We start from the raw sequence: 26,985 nt of genomic DNA on the forward strand, positions 1-26,985 counted from the left end.
TCCGGTTTCCTCCCACACTCCAAAAACATGCTGATAGGTTAATTGGCTGCTTTCAAAAATTAACCCTAGTCTCTTCCTGCCTGTCTGTCTCTGTCTGTGTGTGCATGTTAGGGAATTTAGACTGTAAGCTCCAATGGGGCAGGGACTGATGTGAATGAGTTCTCTGTACAGCGCTGCGGAATTAGTGGCGCTATATAAATAAATGATGATGATTATGAAGAAGTTAAAAACATCTGAGCCATGAACTTTGCAAAGACTACTCTCCCATCATTTCTTAGGACAGTCTATACTATATCGAAAGTATTTGGCCACACCTGTAAATTATTGAATTGAGGTGTTTCTATCAAATCTATTGCCAGAGGTGTAAAAAATCAAGCACCCAGCCATGCAATCTCAGTGACCTCAAGCGTGGTACTTTGATAGGATGCCACCTTTGCAATAAGAAGGTTTGTGAAATTGTATCCCTGCTGGATATTCCACGGTCAACTGTAAGTAATATTAGAAAGTGGAAGCGTTTAGGCACAGCAGCAACTCAGCCACAAATTGGAAGACCATGTAAAATTATAAAGCGGGGTCAACGACTGCTAAAGCACATGGTGCGTGAAAGTCGCCAAACCTCTGCTGATTCCATAGCTGAAGAATTTCAAATTTCTACTGGCATTAATGTAAGCACAAAAACTGTACAAAGGAAGCTTAATGGAATGGGTTTCCATGGTCGAGCAGCTGCATGCAAGCCTCACATCACCAAGACCAATGCCAAGCTTTGAATGGAGTGGTGTAAAGCACACCGGCACTGGACTGGTGAGCAGTAGAATCATGCTCTGCGGAGTGGTGAATGACGCTTCTGTTTGGCAGTCAGATGAGAGAGTCTGACTGACAAACAGTCAGAGTTTTGCAGATGCCAGGAAAACGTTACCTGCCTGATTGTATAATGCCAACTGTGAAGTTTGATGGAGGAGGAATAATGTTATGGGGCTGTTTTTCATGGTTTGTGCTAGGTCCCTTATCTCCAGTGAAGGGCAATCTTAATGCTTCAGCATACCAAGTCATTTTGGACAATGCTATGCTTCCAACTTTCTGGCAACAGTTTGGGGAAGGCCCTTTTCTATTCCAACATGACTGTGCCCCAGTGCACAAAACAAGGACTACAAAAACATGGTTTTGATGAATTTGGTGTGGAAGAACTTGACTAACCTCAACCCCATCGAACACCTTTAGGATGAACTGGAATGGAGTTTGTGAGCCAGGCCTTCTCGTCCAACATCAGTGCCTGACCACATAAATGCTCAGAATGATTGGCCACAAATTCCCACAGAAACACACCAACATCTTGTGGAAAGCTTTCCAAGAAGATTGGAAACTGTTATTGCTGCAAAAGGGGACCAACTCCATATTAAATTATATGTATTTGAATACAATGTCATTACAGTCCCTGTTGGTATAATGGTCAAGCGTCCAAATACTTTTGTTCATATAGTGTATGTTTCTCATACACTGACACTTTAACTTGTTAAAATGCCCTGACCTTGCTTTTACAGAACTTGATAAGTGAATAATGTCTGTGTCTCTGACAGAGATGTGTGTATGTATGTTTATATCTATCTACATTCAAATAGTCCTGATTTTTTTGGGATGCTATCCATTCCTCACAAGGGGCATTGCCTACTGTAAACCAAGTAGAAGCTTTGTTCAAATGTGGGCGCATTCAGGCAAATTTGGACATGGTTTGTGCAGATCATCGACGGCCCTTTTGTAAATGTTGGGGAAGTATGTTCTACAGAATGCTGTGGTGTAACAATTACTGTAATAATGCATCATAAATGACAATTTAAGTAGTAAAGTAGACATATGACAGGGAAAACAGGACTTTGCTGGTAGAATTGCATATCACAATGGAAATCAGAAGGCACTCTGTAACAGCCTATGTTCATTCTTTATGATGGTGATGTGCCTGGAATAAAAGCACCAATTTTGCATCTCGCAGAATGTAGCTAGATCCATCCAACCATAAAGACCTGTCAATCTCTTACACACACACACAAACATACATACACACACACACACACACACACACACACACACACACACACACACACACACACACACACTGTGCCAATGTTGCCTTAAATAATTAATTATGGAACTTTGTTGCTATGTTGATTAACATCAAAGTTACTTTTTGTTTCAGAATAATTAACTTTTTGCTTTTAATTTTTCATGAACAGGGTTTGTAAACATGCACTGCAAAAATGCATACGTATTCAATCACTCCTTTTAATTAGTTGCATTAATTTTTTTCAAAACTCATTATGCTTCCAGACAAACTTTTTTAAATTTTGATGCTAACCTCTAAATCATTTACATCCTTTTTTGGTTTGTATAATGAATTGTATTGGATAACATATTAGTATATAACAAACATTCTGGTGGAAATGTATAAACCGGTGATTGCTGCAAATTGCCAATGATTTACATCTCCAAACCGCTGTATGTATTATCCTGCAATTTGGAGTGTCCAAATCAAAGCTCCAGTGATGTGTGCCAGCGGTTTAGTCAAAATCCCTAGAAAAATCATTGTTTCTTTAGATCTGCTTCTGATAGGCTAGATAGACTCAAACAGCATGCTGTTTCAACTCTCTTCCCATTCTTAAGAGGAGACACCATTGACTTGAGAATTATGGGACAAGTATTATTTATATTTATAATTAACTTATGGTGCAAATTTAATTTTAGTTAATTTATGGGAGCAATATTATTTTATAATTAAATTAAGCAGCAATTTTGTTTGATTACAAACGGAGTATTATTTTTTTTTTTTTTATGACAGGTCAACACTTATTATTTCATGTGGGAGAGCTGTAAACAATGTCAGAAATGCCTCAGAAAAACTTGGATGCACCCTTGTTTGTAAGGGGAAAGCCACCTCACTCAAATGAGGGTGAACATGTTTAATTATTTTTTTATTATTATAATTGTTTAGATCATCATGCAATAATTATCATTGCAGGAGGATAAAAGCTTACCACGATTACAATATACAAATCGGGAGCCATTCTTATCAGAAGACCTGAAGCTATTCAGAAACGTATGACAATCCCTTTTTTCCAACTGTTTGCTCAACTTTTTTTTAGTAATTAAATGAAAATGCTTTATTTTCCACTACTGCCTTCCTGTAATCTGCTATGACTTCTATTCTAAAAACAATGATATTTTCTGAAAATGCGAAGCCTTTTGAAAACAACAATATATAATTTGTTTGGATACAGAACAGAAAAATGACTGACATTGAAGTGGAAATGTGATGAGCCCAAATATTGCTAAAAAGGCATAGCGCAGGGGTAAAAAAAAACGTGTTAGGTGCGAAAGGCTTAAAACCCTGAATTAAATGTTTACAATTAACGACGATGCGTGCAAGGCATTTCAGTCTACAATTCCAGTCCCTATTAGCGAACACATTTGATGATTATACTGACTATAATTATGCATTAGAAGTACATTACATCTAGTTACCTTTTAAACATGATCTGTGTACAGTAACCAGTACAAATTATAGCACATTGACTAGGCAACATACAAATCAAATGTTTTCATTACATTCATGGACATTTCATGATGTTTTTCTTAGTGATGATTGGTCTATGAATATTTCCATGCTATTTTCTGGTATCGTCTCAGTCATGATGGTGGCTAATGGAGAATTCTGTTTTATCTTATCTGTTTGTTTTCTGAAATCCTTCTCCCGATCCTGGCTGTTTGTTCTGTGGAAAGGCAGAGGCGAGTTGTGGTCTACTGGTGCTTGGCCACTGTGGTAGTTACTGTAGGTCACTACAATACTAGGTATCCTCGATGCTGCTATACGAGAATTAGGATCTCCTTTTCTTTGACCATAGGCGTTCAAACTTTTTCCAGACTTAAGAATGAAATAAAAAAAAACAGTGTTTTCAAACAAGAGAAAATAGTTACAATAAAAATATTTTAAAACTCAAACTCTAACTGTGATTATTTGCTGCAATACAACAAAGGCATGAGTTTAACTCTGTTTAAATCACTGTATTATGTTTATAATCAGGTTTAAGGACTATGGCAAATAGGAGAAAAGGTTAAGGTAGTTAACAATAAGGAAGTAAAATTATGCATCTTGTATCTCACATGGGTTAATAAATAGGCCCAACTGTCTCAAATTATAGTACTATGTCAAAACTCCTGTACTGTCTGTCTTCCATCCTAAATAAAAGTAGAGACTCAGTCTGGATGTGTGGACTTGGTTAGTGACATTATAGCCCAGCTACGCTCTACCAGTCCATCCAGACATTGAGAAGCAGTAGCCACCAGCTTCTAAGGTAAAAGCTACCGGCTGCTTTGCCTCTGTCATCAGCCTGTCTAAATCTGACAAACCCTATCTCACTGTCACTGTTAAACATACAGCTAAAATTAAGACATTCTTAGGAAACCTGTTCTCCCTGTATTTGTGTGGGTTTACCCTGGGTGATCTGGTGTCTTCCCACACTTCAACAGCATACTGGTATGTTAACTGGCTAATGATTAAATATTTTCTGTAAAGGGATATGTAGACATTATATAAATAAAATAAATAAATAAGTTAACTAAATGGATAAATGAATACTCCCTGACATTCCAAAATCAATCATAACCTAATTTTATCAGTTACACTAATTCATTACATAAATTTAGTAGTGGATCGGGGCACAGCACACAGCTCCTCCAATTAGGGCTCAGCACACACTGTTCTGACGCTACAGCCTCAGTCATAGGAGGTCCTACTAATGCTTCCGCTTGGTGGGCCCATCATACCCCAATCCGACACTGCTTGCAGATGCCCGTTTTGCTCTTCAATTAATGTGAGTGCAAACCTTACTTTTCTTTTAATAAATATTTTGTAACTGTACTTCACCCCCTTCCTTTGCTCTCTGTATCCTCCCCCTAAAAAAGAAAATGTGGAATTTACAACATCCACAACGACCCCTGGATGAAACATAGTTATTAAGACTTGACACAGCACGGACCACCAGCAGAATAAACACCTATATACAATCAGACAAATGTGAGTGACCAGCTGATTGCTTTTTAGATCAGCCACCTGTGCAATTACTATACATTCATAAATTTATACGATTTTTGCTAAGATCAACTTTTTCAGTTTACACATACACCGTAAGATGATATAGGCTTTGCTGCCGGGAGCTTGCAGGTTACAGACCTCCGTGGTGCCTTCTTGTGTGAAGTTGAATGTAATACATAGAGAAGCAAACAAAAATGTAGGAGATGAGGCGAGTTAGACAAACTGAGCACTGGTACACCAACGGACTGCAAAATACTGAATCAGAATCCAAAGTATAGTTACAACCAATCTGAGATCAAAAATCAGGAGGTCCAAATTGCAGCCAGGTAGGTAATATAGCACAGTTTAGGGAGCCAGAAGCTAAGGGTAAGATTTGAATCTTCTTAACCTGCACCTGTGGTTATGTGATCGTGGGTATAGCAACCCAGAAGTGCTGCATGACCGCTGTTAACAGCAGGTGCAGCAGAGGAGGACTGCAGACTGGACCTAAGGACCGATGGAGGAATCAAGCACCTGGACCTCAGGACCAATGAAGGAATCAAGCACCTGGCACCAGAATGACTGCTTTGACTAGCAGAGGTGTGACAGTATGCTGACACTCACATCAAAGACGCAATGAAATGACAAGTGACTGCTTGCCTCCTTTCAGAGATGATTAGTGGACTTAAATAAAGATGAGCTCACTTCCCAGGACATTCCCACCTCCCTGGAGAGACTCATCGTCAATTGCATGCAGCTTGACACCTGCATTCAGGAATTTCAGTTTCAATGGAAAGAGATGGTATACTTACCTCCTCCAGTTAACTCACCAGTCATGAATGATCTATGCTATGCTAACCGAATGCTTAGAGGAACCCCTGCATCCAGGGAGATTTTCTTTGCTCAAGAATGAGAAATGGGTGGAGGTTTTTTCTGTGGCCGCCAAGTCTATTGGAAGAAAGAATGCTCAGATATGAAAATATATTAGCCCAATCATTCTGGGTTACACCTGGTTCTGCAAGCACAACCCAGTGATTGATTGGAGGACAAAACAGATACATGAGTGGGATGAGTTATGTCAAACCAATTACCTACAACAGCTAAAGCATCAACTGTATGTATGACTACCGAAAGAGGAAAGACCAAAGGCTAGATTTACTAAAGGAACCGCCAGTTTACAGTGATTTTTCCGGCGGGTTTAAAACCAAACTCCAAAGCGCCATTAAAACATCCAGCAGTGACTTTTTATGAAATCACCACTTTACAAATCGCCACCTCAATTTTAACAATGATGAATATACAAGCTGCCAGATTTACTAAGGTGGGGTTTGCAAAACTGCTGAAAAACCGCCATCCAAACTGCCAAAATAAAAAAGGTGGTTGTGAGTGCCGAGATTGCTCAAACTGAATGCTGTGTGAGCTATTTTGCCATTCAGAACATAAGAGAAAACACAATTGACATTTAAATTATTGAGGCTATCATCATTTATTGACTAAGGGGTAAAATGAATTTACAATTAACTTATGGGGCAATTTTTTATTCTTTATTTTAAGGGAACACTATTATTGAATTTTATTATGGGATAATGTGAATATATAATATTAACTCATTGTTAATGGTGGATATAATTATTCATGTTGCACAATTTCACATTACATAGTACCCAAATAATATAATAATTGAATAATTTGTCCCCTAAATATAATGAAAATTTAAATTTGCCCCATAAGTTAATTTTAAAATAATTTTGCCCCTTAATAAATATTGATTGCCCCAATAATTTAAGCGCCAATGATGCTTCCTCTTATGTTTTGAATGGCAAATAGCTCAAACAGCATGTTTGAGCTATCAATCCATTCAGAAGCAGGTATTAAAACTGTCCTGTCCTGTGTTTTGGGTGGCAGTTTTAACCAAACCGCCGGCGCTTTAGCTGTTTTCAATCCGCCACACATCGCCAGACATTTTAAAATGCAGCCTCAAACCACTCTATAGCAATTGCAGCGGTTTGGACCACTAAACCGCTGGTGAGGTATAAATCTTAGTAAATATAGACCCAAGTCTGGAAACAAAGGGCTGCCTGAGGAGTACTAAGGTACCAGATAATGGCACTGCTCAATCAACCTGCTGCATGGCACTAATACACCAAATGGTAAGAAATACCTGATGCCTGAGCCTGAGACTACGGCCATGATCACCTACAAACAGGAGAACCTGGAGTGAGGTTTCATCATGGAGTCCCAGTGAAATGGCTCCCACTGGACACCAGATATATTCTTGAACAAGGTATGTCAGAGGTCTTCATGTATAGCAGCTGCCTTTCCCAAAGAGAGTGATATTTTCACAGATATTTTCAGATGCCCCTAGGACTTTTAATCCGAGTAGTAAAAGTTTATCTGGGGTGCAAGGTAGCGATGGGGTACAGAGACTGGAAGTATCTGATAGACTGTGTAGTAGTACACCAGGCGGTATACAAAAGATTTACCACAGAGAATGCAAATGGTCATGGGCAGGCTACATGCAGGGACAACCAGAAACAAAACCAAGGGTCTACAGCGGGCAGCAGACAGAGAATATCCAGTGAACAAGCAAAGGATAGGCAACAGGTAATTAGTAGACAAAGGTTTCAGCAAAATAGCAGGGTATAGATGCTAGCACTGGCCGAGAGACTAAGCACACACTGCTATTTAATGACAGGATCCAAATCAAAACAATATCGCTAAGAAAGGTGGCCAAAACACCGGAGAGCATGAGCTTCATACCTCTCCACCATTTCCATCCTTCTACAACCCTGCCTATTCTCTTACTTACCTACCACACACTGTTTCTCCTTCTCCATTCTTCTCTGAATACTTTCATTCACAACTTCCACTAATGTTCCCCCTTTTTCTTTCCCTTTGTTTCATTCTGCAACAACCTTCCCCTTATCCCCTTCTTGCTTACCTGATTTGCTTTTGACGACACCTGACTCCCTCAACCCCTTACTATTGACAAACAGGCTACATATCTCTAGCACAACACCTCCCCGAACATCAATCTACAGGATATAAGATACCACCTACAGAGCTTCACAAAATTGTGTATGGGGAAGTATTTCTTTGATCATTTTTGTTTCCTACAAGAAATATAGATTTTTCTGGCCTAAGGAATTTTGCAAACATTTTAGGGTGCTTTGAACACTAACCGGATGCTAAAAAGGGTTGATTTCTATGATAACAACAAGGCATTTAGGAGTGAGGTACTGTGAGAGGCAGAAGGCCTCTGAAGTAGGTCTGTATCTTTAATCAAACGCCATGTATATCTATCTATCTATCTATCTATCTATCTATCTATCTATCTATCTACATCTCTCTCTATCTCCCTCTCTCTCTCTCCCTCTCCCTCTCTCCCTCTCATACATGCATATATATATATATATATATATATATATATATATATATATGGAAATGGAGAGTAAGAAGGAAAATAGTGTAGTATTATAATATATGTTAGGACCAAGGAGGGTCCAGAATGAAAAATATCCTTATCACCAGAGAAATGGACCAAAGGTCTAAAGTCCAAAAAAGATGTAGTGAATACACCAGACACTCCTGAGTATAAATATGCGTACCAGAATGAAGATATTTAAGGCTTATCAAGTCAGATATCCCAAATATTCACTATATATATATATATATATATATATATATATATATATATATATATATAGTGAAACACACACAAACAGCTTTTTGCTTTCTACTTAGTTTTAATGTCAAGATGGCAAGATGGTAAAGTATTTGACACCATAAACATTCCACACAGTTTTTTGTGACCCTAAACACTAGATAAACAGAGACTAGGGGGTATATTTACTAAACTGCAGGTTTGAAAAAGTGGAGATGTTGCCTATAGTAACCAATCAGATTCTAGTTATCATTTATTTAATACATTCTACAAAATGACAGCTAGAATCTGATTGGTTGCTATAGGCAACATCAACACTTTTTCAAACCCACAGCTTAGTAAATATACCCCTAGCTGTCTTACACCTGGCCAGCTTCTCTAGCATCAGTCACCCTGAACAGGGTTTTATACCTGACACTCCTCCCACAGCCCTAGCTTTATGGGCAGGCAACACTCCCACCTTCCCTTTAAAGAGGGGCTTTCACACCTGCTTTTGTTTGATTGCTGCTAATGCAGACACACCCAGTGTCGGACTGGGGCATGAAGAGCCCACTGGGGGACTGCAATGCTGGGGGCCCACCAGAGGGGGTGTGGCCAGTCATCAATGAGGCAAGACCAGACACTAGAGAGGGAGTGGTCAGCCCACGAAGGACAGCTAACACCATAGTGTAGTATATAAAGAATGCAGTGTGTATATAAAGAATGCACACTCTTGACCTGCTCCTTAGATTGAGCAAAACAGTCACCAAAAATCGGGATTGTCCCACTAGACTCCGAACATTTGACAGACTGTCCTACCTGTTCTTGTCACTTTCACCACCTATGGCTACTATTTTTTTAGTTGCGGCTTGTCTGGATCCTAGAATGTTGGGGGCTCTATTTGGAAAAAAATGGGTACATTAAGAAAATTCCAACCAACCCCGGCGTTAAATCAATAGGACCCACAATTAATACTTAGGCCTTCCTTCAGCCCCAACATTAAAGTAATAGTATTCCCATTTAGTTAATAAACCTATTTCCCTCCCTCCAGACAGCCCCAGCAAAAAATTAATAGCACTTTTGTATAATAAATATACATATTTCCTGCAACCGTCACTGCCATTATATAATTCAAATTTACATTTAATAAATAGACCTCATGCGTCTCAAAGTCAGCCCCGCATTCAATTAATAGCGCCCAAACCACAATAGTCCCCACTATAAAATTAAATTGGCCCACCATCACCCCACAAACAAAATAGCACCCATTAGTTAGCCACCACCTACCACACACATTACATTGCCACAAGCCCGCTGTGCCATCACACACATTACTGTGCCCCTTCATCACCATGCTGTGCCTCCTTATGATCACACTGCGCCCTCCATGCTGCTTTTGCTCCCTCCTTCTTCTGCCCCCTCTTTATCAGACTGTGCCATGCTGCTTTTGCTTCCCCCCTTCTTCGGCGACACCTTCAACACCATGTGCCATGCTGCTTTGAACTCCTTTCACATTCTGCCATGCTGCTTTGGCCCCCCTTCATACTCTGCCATCCTGCTTTGGCCCCCCTTCACACTCTGCTATGCTGCTTTGCCCCCCCTTCACAATCAGCCATACTTCATTAGCCCCCCTTCATACTCTGCCATGCTGCAGTGGCCCCCTTCACACTCTGCTATGCTGCATTGCCCCCCCTTCTTAATCTGCCATACTTCATTAGCCCCCCTTCATACTCTGCTGCAGTAGCCCCTTTTCACTCTCTGCCATGATGCCTTTGCTCCTTCTCACTCTCTGCCATGCTGCCATTGCCCCTTCTCACTCTCTGCCATGCTGCCTTTGCCCTTTCACTCTCTGCCATGCTGTCTGGATGGCGCACTGGTGAGGTTTAGCGGACTAAGGCTAAACAAGGTGGGAACAATTAAATGAGAGTAAGGATCGAATATAGGTCTCTGGGTTGGTATCCAACAATCTATGTAATAAATCCAGTTCTTAAATCCAAATGCTAGACAGGATGGATAACCATAACAGACTCTAGTGTATAGAGAATTAACTCCAATATCACAATATGCATATGCAGTAAATGTTCAAACGGAGCTGGCTGAACCAATACAACACAGCCCACAAATTTTCCAATTGTATAGCAGCTGAGGGAAGGAGATAGGTATGCAGAGTAATACAGTTCACCAAATAACAGTGTAATAGGTGGAAGCATACCAAAAGGTAATATAAAACCAGCTTATCTGTATTAGGGTCTCCAAGAGGGAATCTCAGCTTTGTCTCATGTGTCAGGAACCGGTAAACCAGCGAGTGCAGTACGCAGTACTTCTTGGTCTCGGGCAGCCGTCCCCATACAAACACCGCAATCAAACATCTGCACCTTGCTGAAAGGTATTCAGAAAGTTGCACCAAGCTCTGCCCCAGCACACTTTGTCAATTTGAGCACTCGCTGGTTTACCGGTTCCTGACACATGAGACGAAGCTGAGATTTCCCTCTTGGAGACCCTAAGAGCTGCTATACAATTGGAAAATTTGTGGGCTGTGTTGTATTGGTTCAGCCAGCTCCGTTTGAACATTTACTGCATATGCACATTGTGACATTGGAGTTAATTCTCTATACACTAGAGTCTGTTATGGTTATCCATCCTGTCTAGCATTTGGATTTAAGAACTGGATTTATTACATAGATTGATACCAACCCAGAGACCTATATTCGATCCTCATGCTCATTTAATTGTTCCCACCTTGTTTAGCCTTAGTCCGCTAAACCTCACCAGTGCGCCATCCTTCAGTTGCACCTATATATATATATATATATATATATATATATATACACACACACACACACACATACAAACTGTCTCTCTAAGATTACATAATAGTTTTGTCAGAAATCAACGCAAATGTTCCTACATGGTGTCAGTACAAAAATTAATTCCACCTTATCCTAGTCTGTTGGTATGAATTACCGAACTGAGTTCTACACAACAGAAGAGCTCACTTCCTGGTGAGTCCCAGAGTGATCTTGCCCTTAATTCACTGGAGGGGTATGCCACCAGTCATTCAGTTCCTGGTTAGTTTATATGGCAATATTCACTCCTGTGACAGCTCTTTAGAAACATTAGGAAGGTCCATGAGTCCATGAGGAAGGTGAAATGCTACAGCAGTTTGGAGATAATGGTTTAAAGCAAGGAGGAAACAAGGGATCTGCGAGATGAGGACAAGTTGATGCAGGACCAATTTGTGATTGGACTAAGGAATATCTCACTACATCAGACATTAAAAGAGCACTTTAAGCCACAGACAAGCTATTAGTTTTTGAAGGTACAAAGCAAGGATATTGAGAGCACTCAAAAGGACTATTTTAGCGCCATTATGCAATAGGTTTTGGTACCTAAAGACATGGACATAAGAAGGCAATCACAATTATTCAGGCAAGGGACCAACCTAAGAAAAGAAATGTTAGCTACCTCAGTCCCTGTTGCTCACTCTAGTCAACCAACTAGTCATGAAGGGGACACAAGTTAATCACTGTTGGCAAAGTGGACATGTAGGACACTTGACTTGCAATTGCTTTCATAAGACTAGTAGTTCTAGCGACTCAGTTTTACACAAAGACAGCCCATAATTAAAGTTAAAGCCCAAATGTCAGGCGATAGGGACATAAATAGGTGTGCAATCTAACTAAGCACTCATTTCACTAAAGGTTGCTACAGAAGCTAAATTGGATTAAAATGGCTAATAGACAAAATAAAGCGTTACATGCAGATACCAATTGAGGGGAATGACTGAAGCATAAAAAAAATAAAGTTATCCAAAGACAAAGTTATACAAAATATTATTTAAACTAAAATCTATCAATGGGTGATCTAGCAATTTTCAGAAGTTAAAGTTGCCCATCATCATCAAATTAAACAGTATTGCTTCCCCACACTTTCCAGTCTATGAACCAATTTATTTTAAATTCAGGTGAATTCGAGCGTTATTACTCTGCTGAGCAAAATTGCTGTTTTTCTCATTCATTAGAATAGGAAATGCCTTTTTAATGGGTGCGGAAAATCTATTGAAATGCATTGCCTTTCAAATGAATAAGAAAATCTCAGCCACTCACAAGCAATATTTACAAGCTGGGCACTTGTGATTGGTTGAGCAGGTACTGACCTCCAGCGACACTGAAAAGATTGTCATTAGTGTAAAACAATAAAATACTATTAACTGTTCCATCATTCCCTAGCTGATAGGTTATACTGGTGCTTGTAGTTCTCTAATTTCCAGAAATTGCCCAGCTGGAAGTACTAGTAAAAACCCAATGTTCCTGTAGATTAATCAGTCAGCTTAATCTACAGGAACATTAGCAGCACTCTAAAAGAAAAAGTGAACGTTTGCGAAGGGGAGGTTCAAATATGGGCTGATCATAACTTTTGCAAACCATACACATTTGAGAACAAAATTTATATTTGAACAGAAAGTCTGAAATAATCATGTAAATTTGTTTTGCTGAAGGATCATTAAATTGTGCTGAGATATAAACCTATGTATGCTTTGTGCTTTAAAATAAATACAATTATTCTTAATTGCTGCACCAACACATTTTATTAGTGTCCTAAATGACCCTTATCTATACATATACACATGTTCTGTTCTGTGTCTAATCAGTTTTTTGAATTACTTGTAAACTGTTCTTGCTGCCATCCATCTACTCTGGCAAATACCATTCAGAAGTCAATGACTCTACTCACATCCTGCATATAGCCATTAAACAATGCCTCATACATTAAGGGCTTTTTAGCATTGATATCCACAAACCGCCATAAGTTTTTTTCAATCACATTGGTTACAAACACCAAAAGTTTATGCTGGATTATGACTTGGTTTCTGCATAAATATATTTGCTTGAGTTCTAAGTAAAAAATGTGCAGGATCCCTGTTTTTGGAATGCACAAACTGTGGGTGGAGCATGATGACATGTTGCTCACTATCATACCCCACTGTCAACTCCATTCCCATTGAAAAACAGTATAAAAAAGAACACACTAACTGTATAGTCAACAAAATGCGTTTTTTAATATTCTAAATAAGTTACAATAATTATCCGGCAACGATTATAAACATTTAAAGATAACAAATAGCCTTTACTGTTGTAAAAAAATTTATAAGCAGTCTTGATACAACATCCTCACCTCCCTGCACCCACATGCCTCATTCTCACCTGCCCTTGCTTCACATGCCCCTCTCCTCACCAGCCTCTTTACACATCTGTGCCCCACCTGTTCCCTGTTCATCAGTCTCTGTACCACAATCCACCCACCTCTCCAGTCTGTGTCCCACTACCTATCTACCTCTCCAGCCTGTGGTCCTCATCCCCTATTTCTCCAGTCTGGCTCACAACCCACCCACCTCTCTAGTCTGTGCCCCACATGCCCCACACTTTACCTGCTTGTCATCTTCTCAATCTGCCGCTGAACCTCATATGAAATAGTGATGTCACGATGACATTAGAAGGTCCTTAATGTGAATATGGACTAGCCACTATTATAACTGAGACTGACAGTAGAGGAGGACAGGGATGTATTGGAATGCAGTTCATTGTCCTGAAATAAGTGGAAGAGCAGTGCTTTGTTGCACTCTCACTCTATCTCAGATAAAGAATGCTTCCATATAAAAAGCTGAAATCTTACAGTCTGTGTACTAAAACATTTTCAGCATACTTACAGCAAGGGGAGAACTACGATCCGATGTGCCAATTTCTATCAATGAAATCTCATCTGCATCCATTGAGGTCTAAAACACATGAAAATTACATATGAATGGATTACTATTAATGTTAAAACTATAACTACTGATAAAAAGATAATGATAAAGGCAACACAGCATTTACATCAAGTGAGGCAACACAACTATAAAAGGAAAAAAATGGGACTAGCACACATACATTAGGTTTAAAATGCCATAGTTAACAATAAAATCATATAATAAACCACACACCATAAAATGTAATAAATAAAAAGGAATTTAATGGGCTGCAAGACAAATAATGGAAAGGGTCATTGCTGAGGACCAAAATGTACCTTTTAAATGAACTGTACACAGAGTTGCAAAAATGCTGAGTTACCTTCTCAAAAATTCCCGAATCATGACTTTTCAGCTTAGCTTTGGATTTTATGTCATTTGTCTCAGTGGTGTCTTTGCCCATTTCATAGGAAACCTGCCTACTGGCTGGCCTGGAGTTCCCACTACTGATATCAGCTTCAGTATCAGTCCAGCCCTGTAATGTAATGTATTTTATTTATTGAATAAATGGGAAGATTGGAAGGGTGAAAGATGGAGCGTACATGATGGCAAATATTTGACTGCATTCTTTCAGCAACCCATGAGGTTATCCTATAAGGTGTAATTTGTGAAAGACAGGAAACAACTGTTGAGTTCACATGGAGAAAGTTACTTAAATGGTCACACATGCAGAGAGACTAGGTTTGGGTTGGTTCTTCAATGCTTTATTAGATAACTAACACCAACTGGTCTGCACTGAAGTTATTACAGCTTAAGCAGTGTCTTTGTGGCATTGGAAGGGGACACTTCTAAACAAATAATCTGTTAATTGGTCATGTGATACTCTCTTCATATGTATTCATCACCTCACTTCACACATTTTGAAAAGATATTCTGTGGTGGAATGCATATCTGATTTGAAAGTTGTTTATTTATTTTTTTTGGGGGGGGGGCAGGTTGTAGGACAAAGTGTACTGAGTGGCAGCAGCAAATGTAATATATTTGTTGCAAATTGGATCATAAGCTTATAATTTTATGCTGATATAAGTAACAATTAAACTTATATAGCATGCTTTATCTATTAGTATTTATCACAACATGGTCAGTTTTTCTTTTTTTTTTTCAATAAGTGCTTTTTTCATCTTTTGAATCCATATTTTGCAATTAATATTGGATCATTTCACTAGAATCTTTCTAAGAAATGCCCCACACTAATTTTACAGCTTCTTTAGCCTCTAGTTTCTGGAATATAACGATTTTCTAGGGTCTGAAAGAGAAAACTCTCTTCACCCAAATACAACCTTGTTTCTACTTTTTTTTCAGCCTGTGTCTGAACAGCAGCTCTATACTAATTGGGTCAGATTATATATACCCAGCATCGCCCATTGTGATCTGCTAGTTCAAAGACTGAACATCCAAATCAATAATCAGTTTGGCCACACATATATAAGTTCAAATGGCAATGATACAGTTATTTGGATTCAGTACTGAAATATTTTGTATCTAAAGAAAGGCTGAGTTCAATTGCAAATGGAGTTTCTTGTCTTTGCAAAAAGATACCTAAAATACATAATTTATACATGTACTGTACTATGCCAGCACATATCTTGTTTTTCTTACCGATTCGCTGTCTGATACAGAAGGTAGACGGCCTTTCAATCTGGGGTGCCCACTCAAGTCAGAAGATTGACTGCAATGACTAGTAACAGTGGAGCGCCGAGACGTTGCATAGCTGCTGAAGGACTTGGAGTCTTTGCGGGTAACTCTGAGTATAGATCCCAGACAAGGTATGTACTTTGCAATTGCCATCCTAAGATACAACAATTAATTATTACTAGTCAAATCCTGAAAACCTCTGATACTAAAAGAGCTGCGCATATTTTGTGTAATGTAAGTTGTGCAAAAATAGAGTGGAGAAACGAAATACATTGAAAAAAGAAAAATAATTGTTTGAATTATTATATTTGCCTTTGTATCAAGTATCATAACCACTGATAGAATGTATTTTTTGTTCAAGTGGTAATTGAAGGCAGAAGAATGTGATGGGGATCTTGAATGGATCCAGGATAAGCGATGAACCCAGTTTCTTAAGCAAACTCGTCTAATTCTCAATAGTGTCAGTAAACTGTACAAAGGTATTCCCTTTTATTTTTAGTCCTTCATCATCATCATCACCATTTATTTATATAGCGCAACTGATTCCGCAGCGCTGTACAGAGAACTCGCTCACATCAGTTCCTGCCCCATTGGAGCTTGCAGTCTAAATTCCCTAACATACACACACAGCGACAGACAGACAGACAGAGAGACAGAGAGAGAGACTAGGGTCAATTTTGATAGCAGCCAATTAAACTAGTCCTTCAAGTAAGTCCATGGTTCTCCTTAACATTGACTATATACAGGGGAGTAGGAACCGGGTGGGGGGGGCAGAGGGGGCAGTTGTCCCCCCCCCACTATGATTTCTGCTGGGTGGGCAAGGACTGTGTTTTGAACTTCTACACAGAAGGGAATGGGGATGAATGAAATGAAAATGGATATAGATTTAATACAGATTGATTGACTTGTTTATTTAAAAATCTCTAAGTGTTTCGTTCATAAACATTTAATAAATAACCTGTATTGATGATGAACAACTATTCACTTTACTTTTACTCTGAATTTCGTGTGGTGTGTCCAGTAACAAACATGAGAAATAGCAACTTAAATTTATAGCACATACTATAACAAGTGAGGCAATGACTATAGATTTAAAATACTCCCAGTTAAATGAGATTATGGGGTCAACGAAATCTGAACATAAACTAGGTTAATGACTATGAAAAATGAAACTTTTTAAGATGAACAATTGTTTTTATCTATCTCTCTAACAGCTATTGTACAAATTGGTAGTTAAGATCAATAATAATATTTATTTAATAATGTAGCAATACATTGTTATAGTAAAATAAACAATGAAACTGGGGTTGGTCAACCCTTGCAGGGGCAAACGCAGGATTTGTAGAGGAAGGTTTCCACACCATGCCACCAATGGGCGTGGCAAGCACGCATGGGTTCGTAGCTATAATATTAGACAGTGCTTGGCTGCTCTCCAACTCTACCTATTCCCATAATATACATGGGCAATGCTGCGTGCATTACTGTTAGGTGCACGCAACTCTCCCTTTTCAAGCAGAGACGTGTGAAACAGGGGGCAGGGTTCAGCTACCTCAATTATACAGTGCCTCAAGCTTGGGGGGGGGGGGGGTTTAGGAAACTAGGAAACCCCTCCTCGGCTTGCCTATGCCCTCAAACAGTGACAAAAATTAACATATTATTGGGAGTCTTTTTGAATCTACAGTCACTGTTACAACTGTCGCAAAACGAAATACCAAAGCGAGAGAAATGGGCTCCAAACCCTATAGTAGTCCTTAGCCTTTTGCCCACCCATGAAATTTTTTGTTCTCCCCTGACTATATACAAAGTGTTCTGTACTATATGGTGGATGCAATTGTTTATCTTGGATTTATTTACTTATATTACTTACTTTACTAACATATGTGCTGCTGCCTAAAAACAAAAAATAATTGCATTTATTGTTTCACTTTCACCAGCTTAAAAAAAGTTGGTGGCATTACGGGACTACATGGTGGCAGTATAGATATATGGTTGAGCATGTGGATATATAATATGTGCTGGTCATTTGGCTCTTTTTTTTATGCACAATTAGGTCTAATGTACATAGTATTTATACTTTTGATATACTGTGCCCATTAAAAAGAATTGGGTATCAAATTATTGTGGACATGCCTATGCTAGTCTTAAAATAATTTGGAAAGGCAATACAGAAAATTGTGCCATTTTATATAATTGTTTTGTATATTTCTCGCTAGTAAATAATAGTAGTGGAAAATATAATGCCTCACATTTTATATTACCCACAGTGGGGTGATCTAAGGAATAGTCTCAGGCAGATCAGATGTAGTGGGGAAGCGCTCATTTGTTAGCGTTAACGCTAACAATTGAATACGCCCCATTGAGTGAAACATTTAAAAAAACAGCTATATCAAATTTTTGGTACAAACTTTACAATGACATATATAAATAAATGATGATGATGTTGATGATAACAAAAAATAGATATAATATAATATCAAATGAATAAATAAAGCAATTTAATTGGTAAACTAGGTTAACAAATAGTTTCTCTCCTGTGATTACTAAAGTTATACTCTTTATATCAAGTTAAATACAGTTTGAATGCATGGATTTTAACGATAAATGTGTGCCTAATGATCTTCAGACTTAATGGAGACACCAATTAATATCCTAGTTTAAGCTCCTTGTGCTCTGGGACAAGTTACTTTGTCTCCCTGTGTCTCATGCTACAAAAACTACTTTAAACTATAGTCTATGGTGGACAAGGAAACTGCCAAAACAGTGTTTTTTTATTTCTCAACTTTGCATGAAATTGTATGTTATATAAATTAGTACTCATAATAACTGTGTTCTATACATTAGAACTCAGAGTCAATCTGTTTCTTATTAATAATGTTTTACTGCCAATTTACAAGGTATGTTGTCAGTTGTTATTACTTATTGTTCATAAGTGTTTTACGTAAATTGCCTGTAGTTTATTCTATACTTTTTGTCATAGTTGTCATATCTGCACTTGTTTCTTGCCTTTTTTTTTTTTTTACTTTTTTTTTTATAAATTAGTGACTGTATAAAAAAAATATTGTGAACAAAAGTTAAGCTAGTTATACATTAGAGCAGAATATTGTGCTTGTCAATTTGTGCCTAAGGATATATTGGAAAAGGTGGCCGGTCAGTAAAAAACAAAACAAAAAAAACAACACATTTTTGTCCTAGGGGTTAAAAATAATAAACTATACTAAACTAAACTACACTAGCCAAGCTACCCATAAAATGCACTACACTGTTTAGATCCTGAAAACGTTATAGATTTAAAGTCTACTGTGTTTCTACAAGAGGTTTGGACAGTAGCTAGAACCTACTTTATATTTATTGCTTTATTTCCTCATATACCCTGAATTTGGCTATCTTACCTAAAGGCAACACAATTAGTGAATTAATGATAATGCAAAATACCAATTATGTGTGTTAGAGCTACCTTCTCAATTATGTAAATTGGGTCTGGGGGCATGGTCATGTCACACTTTTGGGGAACTAGGCTGCCCGTTACCTCCCTCCCCTCCATACACCCATTCTTAGCAGACCAGCAGTGACCCGGTCAAGACTCCCGAATTTCAAATATGGCAGTGGTGAGGTCAGAGTCCTCAAAACCGGACTGTCCCACCTAAATCTGCACAGTTGCGAGGCATGGGAGAGTGAAAATTGAAAAGATTCAGAATGAGAGAGAGAAGCAGCTGTTCAAATTAGCAGCAGAAGCAAAAACAAAACTGTATAAACTTTCATGCAAATTTTTATCCACACAAATTAAATATAAATTTAATGTAAATTGTATGTTTAAATCTAAATATTATGTATGTACAGGTTTGACAGCTACCCTTTTACAACTATTTATATATATTTTCTAAAGTCTTTCATGGTTAAAGCATGTGTATATTATGCATTATAATTTGGAGCCAAAAAGGTCTGCTTAGGACATTGCACATTACTTCCCATGTGCACCTATTACTGCTAATCTGCTACAATAACTTTCATTTAGCATTCAACTTGTTTTTAGTTCCAAAAATATCTTATTTTTAGATAACATGATAAGATCTTTAATCCTACGTAAAAAAATAGATTTAAATTATAAGAGCATGATAGCTGAAGTTTCATAACTTGTTCTGTTAGGTATGAGCAATTGTCTTCTGGGTGGAAAGTCAAGAGAGATTTTCAGAACAATGTGCAGAGAATAAGAATGTCTGATGTGCATTTCCACATTGCCTAAAACTGGAGGAATGAATCCCCCAGACCTGGAGATACCATTTACTTCAAAATAAAAGCATAACAAGCATATTATTTAGACTGCCCCCCATCTCCCTCCACTAAAAAGACCTTTGAATTGCCACGCGTACCAGACAAGAAGCTGCTACCAGCTGCTACATGCCAATATCCCGTGCCAATTGTGGAGGTGCCACAGGGACAATAAAAAATACCGAATATGTTTCATTATGTCACTCATTCAGGGCCTGATTTTGAGTAACGAACAAAGCAATGAAAAAATGAAAATTAGCAACTTTGCACCTGGACAATCCGTGTTACAATGCAAGGGGTACAAAATGACTTATTTTTTTGCACGCAAGGAAGATACTGGCTGTTTTTCATGTAGGACACAAATATTTGATACCTTTAATTTTACACTGAAATTTTAGTTGATATATAAACCAGTACCCACATTTTAAATTTACCTCCTCCTCCAACGCGACATGCTTTTGCTAAGATGCAAATTTGCTCCATTGCTTTGCTTCTAACTCAAAATCAGGTCCTCAGTGTTTTAGGTGCCCCCTAACCCTAGGAGTTCTAGGTGACTGGCTTACGTCACCTACAGGAAGCAATCGGCTTTAGTGGTGTATTTTTATTTTTTTTCAAACAGACACCATGCTGTTCGCCGGCAACAAGCTGCCAATAACAATAGCATGAGATGCAGTGGCAGGTTAGTAAAAAATATCAAGGGACATTATGGATACCCTGAATAACCTTTTTGAGATTACTTGGTACTTTATATTCCACCCCAAACTGAATTTTAATTTTTTTCCTGAAATTATTCTTTTCATTTTTAAATTTGACAACTGCATCTATTTCTACACAGATACACAAAGCATGCTCATCTATAAAATCTATGAGTAAAAAGCAGAACAGTGCATGAATCAGAACTATTCAGAGAGACTACATTTAATAGCACCTCCTGCTGACACATAGGTTTTCCTTTGTAATATGCAGGGAGATAACACAGCAACATACCCTGTATTACAAGGCAACGGAACCTTTCTCATCTCACTGGAGCAACGAGCAAAGATTCTGAGGTCCTCCCTCTCCACTAAACTACATGTGAGCTCTACCCACTTCCCCTACTGCAAGCTAGCACACAAGCTTTCTCTAGAGGCCTATATCAACCGCTGGCAGGAGGTGCTGCGACAAGGTACGTTCTAGCACTGCATCAGTAAGATTATACAGTTAATAGGGGTGAGGTGACTGATAAGAGTGAATTTATGTTTGAGAATCAATAAACTGAGTTAGACATGTTAGCTACTGTAACTCTACTAAATTTCAGTAGACCTGCAAAACAAGTTGCCTTATATAAAATATCTACTAATAACATTTAAAAATTATATGTAAAAATTCCCACACCTTGACAGACGTTAAGATGTTTTATATTCTATTTACATTTGCTTGGCAGCTGAGAGCAAGCTATTGATCTCTATAAGTAGCCATTTGAGACAAAGACTGTCTGCAATTACCATCTATAGACTTACTGACAGGAAATTTGGTGTGCATTGGAAAAACTCCTCCCTCCATGATCAGTTTTTTTGTTAATTCCCATAAGCTGTTCTATACATATATTTGTGAATGTTACTAATAGCTCTGTTATATTACTTTATATTTAATTTATAATGTCATAACAAATTCCATAGCACTGTACAAAAGGGACAGAGACATGATCAGGTATATCATCATCACCATCATCATCACCATTTATTTATATAGCGCCACTGATTCCGCAGCGCCGTACAGAGAACTCACTCACATCAGTCCCTGCCCCATTGGAGCTTACAATCTAACTTCCCTAACATACACACACATACAGAGAGAGAGAGACTAGGGTCATTTTTGATAGCAGCCAATTAACCTACCAGTATGTTTTTTGGAGTGTTGGAGGAAACCAACGCAAACACAGGGAGAACATGCAAACTCCACACAGATAAGGCCATGGTTGGGAATTGAACTCATTACCACAGCGCTGTGAGGCAGAAGTGCTAACCACTTATATATGAGATAAACATACACATACAGAGATAATAAGTTTGAGAAGGACTTGTCTTATATTAGGATTAGGGGCTAGTGAGACAAGTTTACAGTTCCCACTGGTTTAAACAATGTGTTTTGAGAAATTGTTACCAATGTATATTTTATGTTAAGAGCTACTTTAAAAAAACGTAATATGCTTCAATGCATAATGCAGCTGGAACCCAATTGAAAATTACCACCAGTAACATATTTTCATTAAAACTGCTGTATAAAACTCAATAGCAAGCTCAGGCAAACCCAACTTGAGAGTTTAGACTATTGTATACGTATGATTATAGGACATATGTTTTATTCTTTTTTTTTCATTCTAGATGCATGATACATAAGTTTCATTACATGCAGTGGTGTGAAATAGTTTTTGCTCTTTTCTGTTTCTGCATATTTGTCAGACTTAGTTGTCTGAGAATGGTCATAAAACTACAATATTGTGGGATTAATAGAGAAAACATGCCTCCCAACCTTTAGAAATTTGAAATTAAATATATTGTGTGAGTTCTGTTGAGGTGTACCACATCTTACAGGGGCCTGTCCAGTACTTCATAAAATCTGGGTGCCCCCAACTTACATTCCATCCCCTAAAATCACGCTTTGAGGATGTGTGCACTGGACCCATTAGCAAGCTACATCTTCCAAGTTTGCCTGACCAGTGGCACGGCGGGATTGTCCCATCATATCAGAACTGTCCCACTTAAGTCAGGACATTTGGGAGAAAATATAGTGAGGATTGGGTCTCTCTCAAGTGTTAGGCCATGCAGCCATCATATCCCACACATCTCTGGTAGTTAAACCCCTAGAACAGTCAAAGATCCTCCATATAGTGCATATAATACAATATATTTGCTAAATATTATAAAACATACCGGTATTTAGGATGAGTTATGGCGTAAATAATAGGATTGTGAATGGCAGACGCCTTTGCAATTACAGCAGGTACAGAGTTCATGTACGGCGTTAGGAAACTTGCATACCTGTGGAAAACATGTACAAATCAGAGAAGATCATTATTTAGTGGTCACACATATGTTAACTTACTGAGAAGTATTCATTAGGGACACGTACAATATAATGTGTTAGGTTTCATATACATGGGACATTAATGTTAACTGGTTAACGAACATTCTTAAAGCCTGCTAAACTTGCTTTAACTATTGTTGTATGTCAGTGCCTGTGTAAACAAGCCCTTATGGTGTAAAGTGATGTTATAAACCAAATTGATTACTTGTCTGCGTTTTAAATAACATTTTTGTGTAAACTGGTTTTAAAATGGTGGTTTCAAATTACAGGCATTTATTATTATAATGTTTATTTAAAGGGCACCACAAAAAACTACAGCACCGTACAAGTATGCAAGACAAGAAAGGCTGTTAAAGAAAATATTTGTGTTATGGCCACCAGTGCGTCATAAACTTGTAGAACTAGCGGAAGAGGTCTTCAACTATAGCAGCCGCCTTTCCCGCAGCGACTGGTTATGCTCACAGGTACTCGGATGCCCCCAGGTCTTATACTCAGTATAGTATAAGTTTATGGTCACACAGCAGCACTCAGGAGTAGGAGGCAATACACGAAGTAGGGACAGGCCTGAGGTCTGTGATCTTGAACATGGTAATGTCTGACTGGCCTAACAGAGCACAGGCGGAAACATCAGATACAAGTAGGGTATATATATAGTATATATAGTATATATATATATATGTATATGTTATATTCATGTCGGTAATCCTTTCTCACAGCACATATGGCCTCTATTATATATATTTATATATGTATCTCCTTGAACATATATACATAAGTGCATGTTAATGCACCAAAATGCATCTGATAATGACGCTTATTACATTACTTGCCATCTACATTTGATATGCTTTTTTTCACCGCTAGTAATGTCATAACAATAACGATGTGTTCAATATATAATGATCAATCATTTACACTCAACCTCTGGGTCACGCTGTAATCCAAGTAATGCCAACCACTATGTAAATATATGTATGATGTACCTATACTGTATCATCTAACAGAGGGATAAGTCATATCCTGCTAGACATTGAAGACCCGCAACAGATTAACAACTATTTACACTTTTGGCTCATTCTGTCAATCATTCATGAACATCGTATAAAGGATCCGCCCCACTGCATATGTCAATCACTGCCTTGAGAAAGTCACCTAGGTGACGAAACGCGTTGGTCAATCATCTGCCATATCCGGTTGTGCACATCCGGTTTGGACATCCAGGAATCGTGCGCTCCACTATCGGCCTGCATGACACTACCCGACTCGGCACAACAGACTATTACAACTTTACTGACCTTTCACATTAGATATTCCGCAATAACAGCTAGGAATCTCCGTTTATCATCTGTACAACACTTGGTTGGAACCGGATATCCTTGCGATCAGCCGGGAATATCTCCAAACGCAAGTATCCAACTACAATATATCTGGACTTTACCCTTATTGGGATATTATCAAGCACACTGGACTATTTTTACTATAAGGACTGCTCCTGATCCCTCTGTTGGATCGTATTACCTTTTGCCATTACTGCAAATCTGCACAGTTTAATGATCACAGAATTCTGTTCTAGAATTGTTTTTTTAAAATTGTTTTTATACTTTTTATACTTGTTATCGCTTAGGTTTTATTCAATCCACATGTATTATTCGCCCAAGAAAGTTTTGCTATTTCTATGACATGTGATTTTCGCTATTATTGTTTCTTTACACCATTGTTGTTAATCTATCAAGTTTCTATTATCGATAAAGTCTCAATTCCCATACATCAGGATATCTTCATTATTTAGGTTCAAGCGCAGAATATTTCGTATTTACAAGTAGGGTCAGGGCCACAGGCAACGATGCAAATCCGTGTAACAGGCAGAAGGTCAGGGCAACAAGCGATGGTTCAATGTCCAGGTAACAGGAAGAAGGTCAGGGCAACAAGCGATGGTTCAAAGTCCAGGTAACAGGCAGAAGGTCAGAGCAACTGTTGAAGTTGTATATATAATAATAATAACATTTAGTGTCAGCAACCTGATTTGCAATATTATTATATATTATTGTTATAATACATATTATTATATTGAGGAATTTCTGGTATAATACTGTGAAAAGGCTAGGAACTATATCTTGTGCAAATATCTCTTCTGAGAAAATAGATCCGGGATTCATTGTAAGCCATTGACCTCTGTGATGACATCATTTTGTAAACACACCCACCATTGTGAAAGTTTTTAAATTGACCTGCAGTCAATTGAGTGCAGGCATTCTGCTAAGGCTCTTGGTCTGTCTCCTGTATGGTAACTATGTAGCTTAAGATCTAAAAATGAAGTAAATCTCTTTTTTATTGCAAAATCTACAATTTGGACTGGACAATATTTATTTATTCTGGAAATTACCTTAACACAACTAGCAGGTATCAGGATCCAGGAAACAGGCAGAGGTCATACACAGAAGTCAATCCAAAGATTTTCACCAAACACAACAAAGGAGCAGGTCAACAACTGGTAACAGAACGCTATAACCAGCAGGGAGGCTAAGCCTTCCCTGCCTTAAATACTGAAGGGAGCCAATCAGGGCTTAACCCTGAAACTATCCCCAGGACCTGCCTAATTAATTCAAGAGTAATTAATTAGCCCACAGGTTGTTTCTTTTACTCTGCGCGCACGTCCGTCTGTCAGCGTTCCCGGGACGTGGCGCTCTATCAGAAAGCATCCCGACCGTCTTCTTTGCAACGGCGAGGGGAACCGGAAATTACGTCCCGGCTGTTGCCACAGCAGCCGGGACGCTGGAGGAGAAAGCGAGCCGCGGATCGCCGCGGCTCATGACAATTTGCTCCTGGTCATCAATGGTAAAGGAAACATGTAAAATGGTTTGCATTTACTATAATGTACCACTGTAAACCTGCTTAAAATGTTTTAGCTTTTTCTAATGCCGAGAATTTAATGTCCATACCATATGGTATTTGCTACTAAATTTAACTGGATTAATTAAGAATATCAGTAAAATTAATAATTCTATTTAAAATACATGTTTACCATTTTACACAACCTTAACAACCTTAGTGCATATAGTGTAACAATATTTTTAAATATTATAATTAAGCTCCGATATTAACATTTACAATTCTTACTTTTCCTTGTAAGAAAAAACAAACATTTAAGTTAGTTCAAACATCTATTGACATTAAACTGTCTAGTTATTTTACATTTCATGCTAACATAAATGTAATATTATATATATATATATATATATATATATATATATATATATATGTATGTATATATGTGTGTGCGTGAAAATTACCCAGCAAAGGCCACCAGTGCTACAGTTGAATAGGGAGACCATGAAATCACATAGAGAAGGATGACGATAAGAGCGATTTTTGCCATTTTCCACTCTTTCTTCATGTTCTGATATTGCTTATGAGATTCCTTGTTGTCATCTGATCCTATTTTCTGAACAGCCCTGTTATAGGTAAAGTATTTTTAAAACACAACAGCATTAAATCTGATTTGAATAAAAAGAAAATGTATGGTACCCTAAA

At 38.1% G+C, this 26,985-nt stretch overlaps 1 protein-coding gene across 2 annotated transcripts in view; it reads right to left on the reverse strand.

Moving 5' to 3' along the window:
• Positions 1-2,258: 2,258 nt before the first annotated feature.
• OPN4 (opsin 4) overlaps positions 2,259-26,985 on the reverse strand; it is a 78,199-nt gene continuing 53,472 nt past the window's right edge. The window contains exons 6-11 of one of the 2 annotated variants that reach the window (XM_075217022.1): positions 26,745-26,906; positions 23,301-23,408; positions 16,087-16,276; positions 14,810-14,962; positions 14,410-14,478; positions 2,259-3,910 (exon numbers count right to left, since the gene is read on the reverse strand). In XM_075217022.1, the coding sequence (XP_075073123.1) occupies positions 3,608-3,910; positions 14,410-14,478; positions 14,810-14,962; positions 16,087-16,276; positions 23,301-23,408; positions 26,745-26,906 (985 nt within the window). In that variant the 3' untranslated portion in view covers positions 2,259-3,607. The remainder of the gene's footprint in view (positions 3,911-14,409; positions 14,479-14,809; positions 14,963-16,086; positions 16,277-23,300; positions 23,409-26,744; positions 26,907-26,985) is intronic. The other variant, XM_075217024.1, reaches the window with a different exon arrangement.

Source organism: Mixophyes fleayi, chromosome 6 (assembly GCF_038048845.1).
Source record: "Mixophyes fleayi isolate aMixFle1 chromosome 6, aMixFle1.hap1, whole genome shotgun sequence".
In the NCBI taxonomy this organism is placed as follows: domain Eukaryota; kingdom Metazoa; phylum Chordata; class Amphibia; order Anura; family Limnodynastidae; genus Mixophyes; species Mixophyes fleayi.